General features: G+C 40.1%; 1 protein-coding gene across 1 annotated transcript; it reads right to left on the reverse strand.

The window, feature by feature from the left end:
• Positions 1-557: 557 nt before the first annotated feature.
• Positions 558-14,495, reverse strand: LOC101923625 (Y+L amino acid transporter 2-like). Its single transcript, XM_027777755.2, is given in 6 exon segments — positions 558-6,419; positions 6,720-6,823; positions 8,134-8,174; positions 8,177-8,244; positions 9,213-9,357; positions 11,999-14,495. Coding segments are annotated over 6 exon segments (756 nt in total). The 5' UTR covers positions 12,048-14,495; the 3' UTR covers positions 558-6,070.
• Between the last annotated feature and the right edge of the window lie 635 nt (positions 14,496-15,130).

Here is a 15,130-nt window from a genome sequence, read left to right on the forward strand (position 1 = left end):
GCTGTTCTCCAGGGTCTCTTGCCCTTGAGCCTGCCAGGCTCCCATTATGCATCGCAGCACAGCCTGCACTTTTCCACGGCCTACAGCTTCCAGTGGGTTCCAGTGTTATCCATACCCCAGTCCCTTCTACCATAGAGATGCCAGCTGACAAACTAGATGTCGAACAGCTGCCTCCTGATATTTTATGTAATGATGAGATACTTTGCCTGCATGCCAAGACTGTCTCTGAAAAAGTAAAACTGTTTATTGTTTGACTGCATAATTGAGCATCTGTGAATAATGTAAAAAAAAAAAGTGTTTATTCTTACAAGAAGAAAGAGTTTGGGTAAAGAATTTCTCATAACTGTAGTGAGAAAGTGTCCCATCTGGAGTAACTAGAAATTTTTCCTTCCACAAATGCTTCTTCTGTTGTGCTACAGAGAACACAAGTAAGAGTTAGACATTTATTGCTCTCCTGACAAACCAGCTTGCAAGATGTAAGGCAGGCAAATTTCATTCATAGTACCACTTTAATGCTTTAAAACCACACAACTACAGTATTTGCTATGGATCAGATGTTTATTTAAAACACTTCAGCGTCTATGAGTTGCTTTAGTTATTTGACAATAGACTTACATGTATAATTTGTAAGAGATGAAAAAACATCAGACATTAAAATTTCTGGGATTCCTATGTCCATAGAGAATTTTAATAACATTAATCACATTCATAACCTTGCACCTGACTACTACTTTCCTACTGTCCAGAAAGAAAGAAAATGAAGGCTTGTGCATCATACCCAGAAAGTGAACAGATTCATGCAAAAAGAGATTTTGGGAAAACAAAACAAAACAAAACTAACAAAGAAAGAAGTTTCTCAGCTCCAAATTCTTGATGCAAATGGCCTTAGTCTGCAGCCCTTATTACACTCCCCATAGCACCTGCCAGCTGGTATCACCTGAGGTGTCACCTCAGGTATTTCAAATCACTTAGGAACTTTGGTTCTGCAAGGAAAACTTTGGATGATGGTATAGTGCTGTCTTGGTGGGACATGTAGCTCAGCACCAAGCATGACTTTGAGCTCTGTGGAGGCAAAGCCTGTCATGTTTGGTTTGATACTGACTTGTAGGGTTTGTACTTTTTTTGTGCCCTGATACAGTCTGGGACTGTGCCTCTGTTGTTAACCACTGCTTGGCAAGAGATGGGGCCAAAATGCAGTATTTCCACACAACGGTAGAGCAGGATCAGAGGGTGCTATACTGTAACAGAGGCATGTGTTGTGTGTGTGAAGAGGACATGGGGATGTTCTGAGCTGGGCAAACTAAAGTATGCCATAGGTCTTCTTTCCTCTTTGTGTTTTGTGATTGTGGTACTTAAAGGATTTTAGTGCTCAAAAGCAGTGGCTTCCCAAAAGCAAAACATGCATCTCTAATATCTTCGTCTTTAACTTAATGTAGTGTGTTTTTATTGTTTATACTTTGCATCAAAAGAAAATCCCGCTGAAAGGAAACTGCCACAGCAGATGGCATTGAAATGCAAATAGTAGGTTTCACAGGAGCCCTATCAGCAAACACTGTATTGGAGATGCACAAAATTACAGTCCTGTAAATGACTTCTTTAAAATGTGGGGAGGGAATAAAGAAAGGTTTAAGTAGCAATGATTGCCTATTCCATTGCTCTTTTTCTGGGAAGACATCAATAAAAAGACAATAATGCTAGAAACTACAGGGACTTGTATAAGATTAAATTACCTTTATTGGGGCTAATTGAATAGGAATGATGAAACGCAAATTAGAAACAATGTATGTTATATTGAAATACAATTACAGAAAGGAATTACAACTTGCCGACAAGGATAACAAATGGCGCTACATATCAACAAACCATATTAGAGCTGGAGTGACTGTTTTTATGGTCCAGGTTGCAAGGCTGATGGCTTTTTTTTAATGGCAGTTATTGTGTCTTTCATTTTGGGAGACTAAGAATTAGGGCTAATTGCACATTCCTATGTGCCACACTGAAAAACTTCAAGAGAACTATCCCCGTTCTTCTCTTTTCTTTCATGGCACCCACTGACAGGGGCACTTGTCCAGTCTGTGCACTTGTCCACACATGCCTGCGCTGGGTATCATGCAACAGCCACCTGTGTAACATGAGGACCAGGCAGCCAGTGCTGGAGGCTCTCTGCGTGCTCAGGAGACCTGAAGGTTACCTTGCCAGCAGGAACTGTCGAGGCCAAAGGGTTGGGCAGGGGCTCAAGGGATTTTGTAGACAGCAGGGTTTAATTTCTCCTTGTGAATTCCTTAAATAATTTCCACTGTAGAAAAAAATCAGTGTGATTCATGGGGTCACACCTTTGATACTACTAGGCAGGCAATGGACACTATGAAAACATGTTTTCCCTGAATATATGCTAGCTGGAACACAACTCAGTCCCTTACAGTGCTCCACAACAGGTTGTTCTGCTGGAAAGTGAAAGCACTTCAGTTACAGTGGCATAATTTGTTGAAAATAACTTTTCTGCAGAAGGGTAATGAATGTGGGATAACACCAAACTAGCATCATATCCACATACTGGACTGTTTTGTACAGGTATGTGTGGTTTTGTTTTCAGGACCATGTGGTGAAGCAGATGATCTCAGATATGCCATTTACAAAAGCATAGCAAGACTCCATAAAGAAAAAGAATTCTAGGAAAAATTTTTCTTCCTTTCTTCTGACCAAGCATTCAAGGATTTAGGAGACTGACTAGGACAAGATGACATTGCTTACCAGAGGGCCGCTGTAGATGTTTAGGTAATTTTTCAACTGAAAGACAGACTCCCAAATAATGTGCAGGGATGCCTGAAAGGGTAATACCAACGATAACAAGGGAATTGATTGTGTTGCTGTAGAGAGGAACTATCACTAGGAAAAGGGAACATAAACAGTATATAGGGAAGAAGAGGTTAACCTGTGGAGACAAAAAGTATTCCTATATTTATTAAAAGATGCAGTAAATATTGTACAGATGTTTTGCAGATTAAAGTTAGACATGTCGATAATAAAAATACAGCTATTGACTGCATGACTGCTACGTACTGAACCTTTTGACTTCCTACAGTCAGTACAGTTTGCTAGCTTCTGTGTATGCTGCTGGGAGACTCTGATTTGGCACACACCTGAGTATCTCATCATTTTGTTGTTTTCAGGCCTGCACAAGCTCAACTCCTTTCCAATTAATAAGAGATCAATCTTCAAAAGCAGTGCTTTAAAACTAAGCAGTAATGGGTAGTTTTCCCTCTAACTTAAATTGCAGATTTTTAATAGCTATTTTGATTGGGAACTAACTCAACTAGATTTTCAATTACCATGTTGATGCTACAGAACTAACGGACTGGTTTACAACCATTTTGCCTGGATACTTAACAAATATACCACAAATAAGGAAATTTGTAACAACTCCTTTATGGGTTTATTTTTCACTAAAATATTTGTCACCGGCTATGGTAATGAGCTTTTTCAGAAGTCCAGGAGCTGACATTTGAATACTGAGAGGTACTGGTATAAACATTTCTTTTTTCTTATAAGGATTAAAACTGTAAATTGATGAAAACCAACTGCTACATTTCAGAGAAGGAAAAAGCACATGCAGAGCTGTGACGTTGACTAAACTGGCAAATGCTGATAGGGATTAAACAGTCATTATCTATAATCTGATTGTAATCCTGGCTTTAATAGAGTCAGTAGCAAAACTGCCAATAAGGCAAGATTTAATCTTTATCTTCCAAATATTTGGGGGGAATGTTTGGAAATGAAGTGTGAACATGCTTCAGGAAGATTTGGTCTGCTCTAGGAGACTGCAAAGTTTGCTAGCAATAGGTGCTTAGCATATTTTATGCCTTTGTTTGAACCATGTGGTTTTTGTAATCAGGATGTTACACTTAAATGGAAAAAAAAAAAATGTGTGGCTAAAAATTGTGCAGAAGGTTAGGAAGAGAGAGCCACAAGGAAGAAATATTTAAATATTTAGATTGAGTGTTTATTTGGATTTCTCGTAATTTTTACTGCAGCACTGCAGAATGAAAATGCAGGTCACAGAACCAACAGAGTGCAGCGAAACGGGAGCCAGCATGTGGTTCTGTGTGCCTGGGCGAAGCTGTGTGTTTCCACCCCTGCTTCTTGGACAATCACTGGACTAAAACTAGAAAAAAGTTTTAGCCATGCTTTTTTTTTTGTGCAGTGTCCTAACTGATAGCCAGATGTTCTTCTACAGTCAGTCAATAAACTTGCATTTTATTGTCTATGACCACTATGCAGTGGGAGGGAACAATCAAAATATATTTGATTATTCAAGCTTTTGAACTTTTGCATGAGCAAAATTTTGGGCATTTATGGGTTTTGGAGGAATTTTGCTGAATTTGTTAAGTCATGTAAGTTTGAGCAGTGCGAAGCTCTCTGGAGCCCCCGTCACTAGCTCTGCTGAGGTCTGCTGTGAACAATACAAAAGGGGGTTGTTCCAGGATGAAATAAGAAACCCAGACATTTATTTATTCCTCATCTATTTTGAAATAAAAATAGTTATAAGGTTGAATGAAAGGAAAAAGAAATGGTAAATAGAATTTCAACGTCACAGCAACAGTACCAGAATAGTCTTGTGGAAACTCAAATGGGTTTGCTCCTTCGATTCTTACCTTGTATGTTGAAAGGATATCTGTGGCTGATAAATAGTCTATAACATAACTGGCAATGTTATGGTTGTGGTATTAAGTATCACATAAACACATACATATGATGGCTTTTAGGGCTTGTTTCCTCTCGTTTACTTACTTTAAGAGGCTGTGGTCTATGTGGCTGCATATATCTCAAATACATTAGTCCTGCAACAGACAGACCCACACAGCTCCAGTAGTTGAAGCAGTAGTAATGAATGAGGAAGAAAACATTTTCCACAAGGAGATAAAGAAAAGTTATTAAGCCCTAGAGATAATAAAAACAAAGGCTTCTTAATGCAAAAATAAAGAGGTAGTAAAGTTATAATATGGCCTGTTTCCAATATATTTGTCTGGATTTAGGAGATTAAGTCCTTGCAAGAAGGATGTACTTAAAACTCTGAGAAATCTGCAAATATTCTACGTGAAACATGCTGGTATCTCTTCCTTAAACAGCAATGAGACCACCACATTTGGCTGAAGAGGTGTCAGACTTGTTGTTTCAGCACCAGCAGAAAACCCGCCTAAAGTGGCCAGATGAGGAGCCCCAGACTCTGCTGCACTATGGAGAAGTTGCCAAGAAGCTTTCTCAGGCAGCTGCTTACTCTGCTGTTCTGGTTGGCTTCAGTTTCAAAGCAAACTTTTAATTTAGTTTCACCGTTGGAGGCTCTCACAGCCCACTCATCTTTGAGACTATTAGAGTAAATTGGCTATTATGCAAGTATGCTATACTGCCTGCATGGAAAGACCTAAAACACCAGGAATTTAATGTCTCTTTTAACAGAGGAGCAGAAAAAAATTCCACTTTGAAAAATGTGAATGGTGGTGTATTAAGGCAGTATAGCTCATCTTACTGGTGCAAACAGAATCCCTCTGAGAAAGGTGTTCGTACTGAGATTAGATCTTTTAGTAAATTACCTGATGTCAAACAGGACTGGTATGATAATCTATTCACAAACCATGTGTAACACAGGGCAACAGAAGAGACCAAATAAAATAAACAGCAGTCAAATGCTTCTGAATGATTTCACCTTCTTTTTTTGTGCATATCCTCCCCCTTATTTTATAATCTGTTAGATTTAAGGATTATTTATTAAAATAATTTGCACCAATTGTATACGTCATGGTTCTTCAGGTTTGTGTCACAAGATTCATTTGTATAGTGACAGCAGGAAGAAATCAATATGGCTATAGGCATCCAATGGTGAAAATTTAATTTTGGTTGCTTTTTCACTCCTAAGAAGAGTCCCGCAACATCAGCCTACAGCAGGGTTTGAGACATGTTCCTGCCATGTGCTTCTCCAGTGACACTCTGAAAATTCACATAAAGACTTAAATAACTCCTGTCTCTATTGTTACACGTGTAGCCATTCTCTGTTTTCTAAGTAATACTATTGCATTTATTCCTCACTAATCTTATTGAGAGAGCACGAGTGTGAACTAAGCCGTTCTCTTTCCACTGAAAAAAAACCCCTCATGAGGCAAACACCACCACCACCCTGAATGAGTTTTTTAAGTTGTGGGCATTTGAGGAAGATTTCTGCAGTGCAGGAGAAGCCCAGGAGAAACACCAGGCAGAGGTGAGGTGTTAGACTGCCCAGGTACAGATCCTCGGCTGCCCCGGCCAGGCACGGGGCCAGGCTGTCACTTACACCGAAGGCGAGAGCAGGGGCTGGTGTGTGGCACTTTATACGAACCAAGCTCAGACTGTCAGGAAGGTGTCCTTCCCTAGCTCCAACATAAAAAGGCCTAAAAAAAAAAAAAAAGAATAAAAAACCTCAACCAGAGAGTGAGCCAAGGAATATTTTGTAGGTTTCTGACAAAGGCAGCATTAATGATTTTATTACTCTGTTGTACACGCTCCTCCCTTCTCAAGTGGCTTTAGTTTATCAATTGGTGGTGCTCATGAGAAGAAACGTCAGATCATAACAGTACTTCCACTGTAAATGAACAACTGGACATGGCAAAAATTTGCTGCGTCACTTTTACAATGCAGATTAATCATAAATGATCTCTTCAATTATTTAAAATACATCTTATATTTCATACCTTGCTGCTGTAATCATTGATGAGTTTAAGCCACTACAGCAATACATGGCCACTGCTATAGGAATTATCCAGTTAGCACAACTAAGGGTTTCACTGCCAAACACCTGTAACAAAAATGAAAATAATAGCAAGGCCCATTACATTAAGCATATGGACAATCCTGAGAAACTCTCATGAAAACACAACAGCCCAAATATAGTGTCACAGCCCATGCTTCCTTATGACACCTGATAATGATCTGGGAAATCAGAATTTGGAAAAACTGATCAGTATCAAAACAAAAATGGTAGATACACTAAAAAAAGATTTAAAAAATTTCTAAGCCTAGGTCAAGTCAATGAGAGAAGATGTGTTGACTTCAACGTACTCTGACAAATACTGACTATAGTAGTCCACGAGTTATAACTGTACTTTTGTATAAAATATTGATCAGGTTTTAAAAAGCTTTTCACTGCACATTTTTGTGTTGAAAATATTGCTGTGATCCTGCAGCATTAAACATCACACACTCTATATTAGAATGATAGCAAACAAACCCCTGGCTGTTAAACCACCAGGACTTTCCATAGCTCAATCTCTGCCTGGCCCTGGCAAAAGCATCTTCTACAATGAAGTACTGTTAGGAGCAGGATTTACAGAGCATATAAGAGGATTTTACAAGAGCAGATTTATTGATATATTCTTGTCCTGGTTTCAGCTGGGATGGAGTTAATTATCTTCTTAGGAGCTAGTGGGGTGCTGTGTTTTGGCTTTGGTGTGACACTTTTCTGTTCCTCAGGCCTTGTTAGTGAAAAGGCTGGAGGGGCACAAGGAACTGGGAGGGGACACAGCCAGGTCAGCCGACGCAAACTAGCCAAAGAGGAATTCCATACCATGGGACATCATGCCTGGTATATATACCTGAGGGGCTGGCTGGGGCGGGCAGAGGGTTGCCTGGGGACCTGCTGGGCATGGGTCAGTGGGCGGTGAGCAGTTGCGTTGTGCACCTCGTGTTCCTTTCTTCCTTTCCCTCTGGATTTTATTCTTTCCCTCCTCCTTTTCATTATAACTGTTATCATCATCATTGTCATTACTACTGTTCTTTCATTTTTCTTCTATTTCAATTATTAAATTATTCTTATCTCAACCCTCCAGTTTTACATTCCTTTCCCACTCTCCTCCCCATCCGTTTGGATGAGGGGGGAGTAAGCGAGCAGCTGTGTGGTACTTAATTACCAGCTGGGGTTAAACCACAACAGTTCTTTATATGCCTTCTAATATACTGGTACTCTTACATGAAAACAAAGTTTAAAAGAAAGCGACAACTTTCAGCATCAAGATATTTCAACTGTTTCACCAAAAAGTATGCTACCAGCGATTTTTCTGCAGTATCATCCATAAGTGACTTTTGTTTTAAATATTTTATTCAACTTACCAGAGCCAGTGCATCAGTTGTGAGGAGACTTGACAAGTCCACACTACACGGTATGCTATATTAGTCAACAAGTAAATAATAGTCACAACAGACATTGAAATTGCAATATTCCTGCAAAGGAAAATGGCAAAATTATGTCATGTTTTTTAATCAAGGAATATTTAAACAGAAGATTGTTCCCAGAGTCAAACATTGTGAATGGATACCTCCATCACTTTTTGTAATCCATCATTTTATAATTGTGGGGTTACGAAATAATTTGCAGCCACATGTGGAAAAGTTCCATAAGCAGCTTAGTTGGCTGCTTGCGGGTGTGTCACAAGTTTTAGAGAAAATTTCGTACATTTATATCTGTAATTTTATATTCTGTCTTTCATATGAAGAAATTTAAGACAGCGCTTAAACAATGAGACTTAAATGCACACAGGTGTTTTCTTGATCATAGCATTTTTTCCTAACCATAACCTATGTATGTCCCAATACAGGGTGGACTATATCAGGCTGAGTAGGTGAGGCACAGAGCTCCCACAGGACATTCCTACAGAGGGGAAGAGATGATATTTCAGTGCTACTATGGATTTTTTAATGTTTCACTCAACCTTTCATCTTCAGCAAAATTAAACATTCTGCCCATAAACAGTAATGCTGAAGATCACAGGATAAAACAGCCATAAACCTGACACAGTCTTACTTCACAGGTGGCAAAACCAGTCCTGGAAAAATAAAATAATTGTTCTGTCTAACTGAAAAGAAGTGGGGAATTTTAGAGGAATTTTAGATGGACCCAGGCTTTTCCCTCCTTTCAGCAGGGATCTGTTCTCCTGTTTTAAAAATTCTGGTTTAAAGTCTAAGGTGTTACATACATGCAGGCAAGTGAATTATCAGTATGATACAACAGGTGAGTGAGGACAATAATCAGAAAGAGCTGTCATACTTGTTCCTTCTTTTGAAAAAAAGAAGGTTTTTGCAGAGAAAACAGTTGGACTAATTTCCAATCAGAAACAAATAAGAGTGGCTTGTCTGACATCACCTGTCTTACCAGGACACTTCAGCAATTTAAAGGAAAAGCACACTTTTACCTCTCGGGATCCTGCATCTGCTCAGTGACATAGTTGAGCATGTCCCGTCCCGCATGGGAGAAGGCGGCAGAGTAGAGAGCCAGCGTGATCATCTTTGGGTTAGTTGCAGAGCCCTTGAATGGAGCTCCCAGGTTTTCTGTTTCTCCTGTAGAAACAGCAGATATCAATTGCCTGTTATGTTTTAAGAATTATGACATAAATGGACATTACATAGAAGTCTCAGATAACCAAAAGGAAGTAAAAATCCACTTAATTCAGGCTTCGTTACTATTTCTAAAAGTGCATAGCTTATATTTTCACTTGACAAATAGGAAAGTTTCAGTCAGACGTTCAGACAGCTACACTTGTATAGGGAGACAGCAGAAGATGTTTACCTGTGTTTTGTTACTTGGATGTGATCTGCAGTTCTACCAGAATTCACAGCATTCTTGTCTCCTGGCATCGCTGTCTAGCCTACGGAAGGAGGGAGCCATACTGAGGTCATGCTATGCCCTGGCAGCCAGGCAGAGGCACTCAGAAAACCCAGTTTCAGTTCCTGAATCTGTCTCATATTTCTTCCTTGTATCTGTGCTTTCATTTTCACCAGATGAATTAGTAGCCACTGGAGGGGCAACTCCTGGAGGCATGGTTCTCAGTGGGATGCTCTGCCCCACCAAGGCATTACACAAAATTAAGAAAGGAGACATGAAAAAATCTTTCCTTTCAAAATTCTTTTGTAGTTTAGCTCAATCAGTTGAAATGACAGCCTGCAGAATGCTGCAGTATAAACGAAATGTTAGTGAAACTGTGTGAGCCTTTCCTGTGATTCTGGAAAGGGGAAGAAAAGCCTTAGTGAGTTTGCAGAAGAAAATGACTGTTTAATATAAATGGAAGTGGATTAAGTATTAAGGAAGACAGAAATATGCCGAAACCTCCATTAGGGGAGAAAGTAACATCTTTGTTGTAAAATGAAACAACTTTACTCTGTGGTTAAACCAAGGAGTTTATAGATACCACAAAAGCAAATCAGTCTTTGAAGAGCAGTAACTACCAGGAGACTGTTCGAACCAAGGATGGTGAAGCTATGAGATGTACACACACCTTGGAGATAAAAATGGTTGGAAGGAAGAAAAAGAAAAATCGAAAAGGAACTGGAAAAGTTGTTGTTTTTTTTTAATTAAAGGTATCTCATATTCATAAGCAGATACATTCACAGTGTTTTAAAACAAGAGGCATATCTGAGCACATCAGAAGGAATACAGCAGGGCTAAAACATTGTAACTTTTCATTAAAACAGCTGCTGGGTTTAAAAGAGTGCATTGACTCAATCACAGCTTCCTCCAGAAGTCTACATCATTCCTCCTCCCAGCCCTTTTTGTATTTAAGTGCTCTGTTCTGCTTAAACAAAGCAGAGACAGATCTTTACTACCCCTAAAAGCCCTCAGCCCTTTGTGTTCCTCACAATGATGTTTCCTCTCTGCCTTTACCTTGCCTGACCCCATGAAGCAACGCCGAGGAACCCACGTGGGCTATATGGATGCAAGGGCAGAGGGAATGGCCCCTGGGCCAAACTGCACAATGGCAGCTGCATGGCAGGGAGCAGGCTGGGAGCTGTGAAGGAGGCGGTTTGAAAGCACGGGTAAATCTGTGACCATGGGGACAGGGCAAAGCTACTACAGGGGTGACATCACAGACTCACACTTTTCTAAAACTGCAGCAGCTATATGAAAGGAACTATTCCTTCGTGTAACCGAGGCCCTTAAGCAATGCTTTTGCTCTGCATCTTCACGTTCCCACCCCTAGGACCGAGTTCGTTTGTTCAGGTCTCTTTAGACTTGAACAAACCAGTGATGACAGTTCTCTTAAAGGCTGGGGCAGTTTACAGTGTAAGAGTTGATACAACTGCAGCCAAGGAAAGGAGGTGGCCAGCAGACATGGAAAAGCAAGCACACTCATTAGATTTTCTAAACTGATTTCAGCAGCAGAAAAAGACGATCTCTAAACTGAAGAGGGGAAACCATCTTTATCTCAACTGACCAAAGATACCACGGCTATTTAGGATTTTAATGGGAAAGAAAAATGAAGAAACCTTAGTAACTAAGCAGCAGAGCTAGAGTTGGAAGAGACTTCATTGTACCAGAGGCCCAAAGTAATAAAATCAAATTTATGGCCATATGCAAAGATCAGCTGTAGCACTGGAATTAACTAGCCTCCAGCTTTTCAGCATATTCCGTTCATCCAGTTACTGCTGAGTGGCTCATCTGTCCTGTGATGTCTTACAATACCACAGTGATTCACAGGACTTCTCCCTTGTTTCTAGGAACAAGCACGCCCTGTCGCCAGTGGAGGAAAGGACGAGCGCTCCCTCCCCGGCCCTCTCCCCGCGGACCCTGCTGTGGCATTGCTGCCGTGGGCAGGGTGAGGAACGATGTGAAGGACACGTCCGGCAATTCCTGCTGTGCTGTCCTGTCACAGGACAAGTAGCAACACTAGTCTTTAACAAGCACGAGTGGGAGACACTAAGGCTGGCTCTAAACTAGTTAGCACTAGTTACTCCAGTGGCTATTTGCTATTCAGCCTGAGCAACACAGAACTTGGCATGTGTTGGTTTGTCACACTAAGGGTAGAAGAATAACTAAGCCCCATTACTTAACAAACCATAAAATTCCTCTGATCTTCCTATGACAGTTTTTTCCAGAATAAACAATGCTTCATATGTCAGCCTTACGTAGTCTGATCTTCCTGCACAGATTATGAAACTCATATCTGGTACATTTTCAAAAGTAGTGAATGAAAATTATTCTTACCTTTACCAATTTTGTAAAGGCCAACAGATATCACCAAGATAAGAGCCATAACTTTTGCATATGTGAAAACATGGTGTACAAGGGCTCCCCGCTACATTTTAACACAATTAATAAATGTTAAGGAACCTGCAGAAAAAAAGAACATGCATGAGAGGAGCACTGTATGCTTTACATCACTTAAAGCATATTTCAAAACTGTCTTTCCAGATACCAACCCTCTTTCAAGGAACAAAACAGAATCAAATTTCATCATTTCAGGACCACCTAGATTTATTAAAATGAATAAAATACCTGGTTTAAAATTTACACAATGGTTTTCTGAAGGTTACTGTTTTCATGACAGTAAGAGAAAACACACCAGCTTTTGAATTTTAGCACTAATACCTGCTCCTTTTAAATAATCCTTAAGTTTTATTAAAGTCAACACAGTTGCTCACATGCGAAAGGTGAGATTTCTTTATTCTTTATATACTTTATTAAAATTTAAGTAGGAAAGCAAACTTCCAGCTGTTCAAGGAGTTAGTCAATAGGACCCCCTGGGAAACTCTCCTCAGGGACAAGGGAATGGAATAGAGCTGGCAGATCTTTAAGGATGCTTTCCATGGAGCATGAGAGCCCTCGTTCTCCAGGTGTAAGAAATCAGGAAAGGAAGGCAAAAGACCTGCATGGCAGAGTTGAGATGTGGTGGTCAAACTAAAGGGCAAGAAAGAAACGCACAGGCAATGGAAGCAGGGACGCTCCTGGGAAGAGTACAGGGATGCTGCCCAGCTATGTAGGGATGGGGTCAGGAAGGCCAAGGCTCAGCTGCAGCTGAACTTGGCATGGGATGCAAATCATAATAAGAAGGGCTCCTACAGGTACGAAGAACAGTGATTTTGCCTGTTTTTATCTGGTAGTCCAGAAACAGTCCAGAAACCACATACCAGTGAATTTTCTTAACTTTCACTGTTCCATACCTTTTTAATGGAGAAATGTGAGGCCACTGTCCTTAATTATAGATCCTGAAGCTTTCATGAACTCTCAGTTCACTTTTATTATTGTCTTAAACTGTAATTCTACATTATGTTGTTGAAGTAATTTTAGGGAAGAAGGAGACACTGTACCCCTGGAAACGTTCTTTAATATAGCTGGAATTTCCCCTACAGGTGTACTTCTCCCTAAATTTTGCTCTCATCCCAGGAAGAACTTTCTTTATTTCATTATTATTTGTTTCATGAAATCACATCCATCTGAAAACTATCTGCTGAGGAACCCAAGAGAAAGAGAGAGAAAAAGATACCCAAACCCTCCAGACCCAGGAGGTTAATGTTAATATGAGGATAAAGAAAAGAGCTTTAGCTGTTCCTAGAGATGAAATTGGTGCTGCAGTGAATAATGCAGCTTGTGTAGTTATTACCCTTACTTGACTTCTGGGTAGAAGCCACAAGCATGCATAGGGATTGAGTTTTGAACACTGTTCCTGGAACACTTTTTTATAAGAAAGTCCAACAAAACATGACTGTAGAAGCTTCCCATGCCAGTGTTCGCAGGGCAGGTTCCAGGTATGCTGGAAGCTGGGAAAAACAACATAACTGCATCAAATATAGCTCCATCAATAAATCAGCCTTGTGCACACTTCGCACCCCTCCGGGACTGAGGTCCTCAGGGTTGGAGAAGGGAAATGTAACAGCTGGGACTGCAGTGACTGTCTCAATTCTTGGGTCCTGCTGACTCATAACGATGCTTACCTAGAACAATGGATTTTTCCAGTGCCTGTCTCAGAAGTTTATTTCTCCTTCCCTTCCCCTCTTCACACACACTCTAAAACACTTCCAAAGAGAACTTCCTCAAAATACTATAAACTAAAGCCAACTTCTCTGAGTAGAACAAAACTCCTCCATGGGACACTGGCCAAAACATTTTGATCACAAATTTATGGTGTTAAAATGTGGATCAATGGCCAGTTTAAAACAAACAGCCTGCCCTCCTCAAACTTCCTAAGAGGCTTGCTTTCCTTTGTAAAGCCTGCCTGGTTTAGAAACACTGAATAACGTATAATTACATGTGTTCTTTTCCAGCTTTTTTTCTGGTGCAACTCAGTTTTCTAGTTGATCAAATAACTAATAAGTCCTGGTGAGGATTAAAGATTAAAAATTGTCAAACTCTCTTTAAAGATTAAATGCTTTTCTCATCCCAGTGGCACTTCCTCTAACTGCAGGAGCACCATGGGAACACTGGAGTAAAGTTAAATATTAATTCCTGCCATAGGTGTTGAAGCATGACTGCTGAGTCTCCCATCTTTTGTTGATTTCCTCTTCACACACAGGTAACTCCTCTGACTTCTCACTTTATCCCTCTAAGAATAAAAAATGCCACCTTGGCCTGGTGGGAAGAATTTCAGGCATCCAATACATCCGTCACATATTGTCCTTTAAAATTCTTGGTAAGCATTCCCAGTTTCCTACTGTTAACACAATTTTTCTGCTTGTGTGAAAGAAAGGAGGGAAAAGAAGTCACGTTCCACACACACACACCCCCACACCACCCCCTCAAAAATACAAGCTAATACTTCCAGAACCTCCTGGCTCCATTTCTACTTCCTACAGCTATGTGAAATGTTTGCAGAACCCCCCTCCTGTGATCACAGCTGTCCGGAGAGTGCATCAGGACAGCAGCATGCTAGAAATTTGGGCAGAATTCTTGTGTTAGTACTACTTTGGCAGAAGAGCCATTTTAAAACCAATTTGTGCTTTTTATGCCTGATGTGGGTGTTATTTTTTTTTTATTATTATTATTTTTAAATGTGGGTCATTCAGAGCTCTGGCTCTAAGCCAAAATGCACAAATGTTTAAGTGGGTACAGCTCAGAGGGAGCAAGAATTTAAAATGCAGCTGTTCCTGAGGTGATGTGAATGTGCAGCTATGCAAGTAGTGGTCGAAACCAATGGCTATCATTTTTCCTGAAAAGAAGTGTCACTGATGAATGAAGTAAAGTTACTTTCCTGTAAAGTAGGATACATAATGCAATTTGCAGGTTTTCACTAGTACAGGTAACCTGTGTACATGATATCAACCTTGAACTTTGATGTCTAGTATGGATGACCTGGTAGCTAAAGGGAATTTGAGCATTTAAACTGCCAATACTACTTGAATC

This window comes from Falco peregrinus, chromosome 3, assembly GCF_023634155.1.
Source record: "Falco peregrinus isolate bFalPer1 chromosome 3, bFalPer1.pri, whole genome shotgun sequence".
NCBI classification, from domain to species: Eukaryota; Metazoa; Chordata; class Aves; order Falconiformes; family Falconidae; genus Falco; species Falco peregrinus.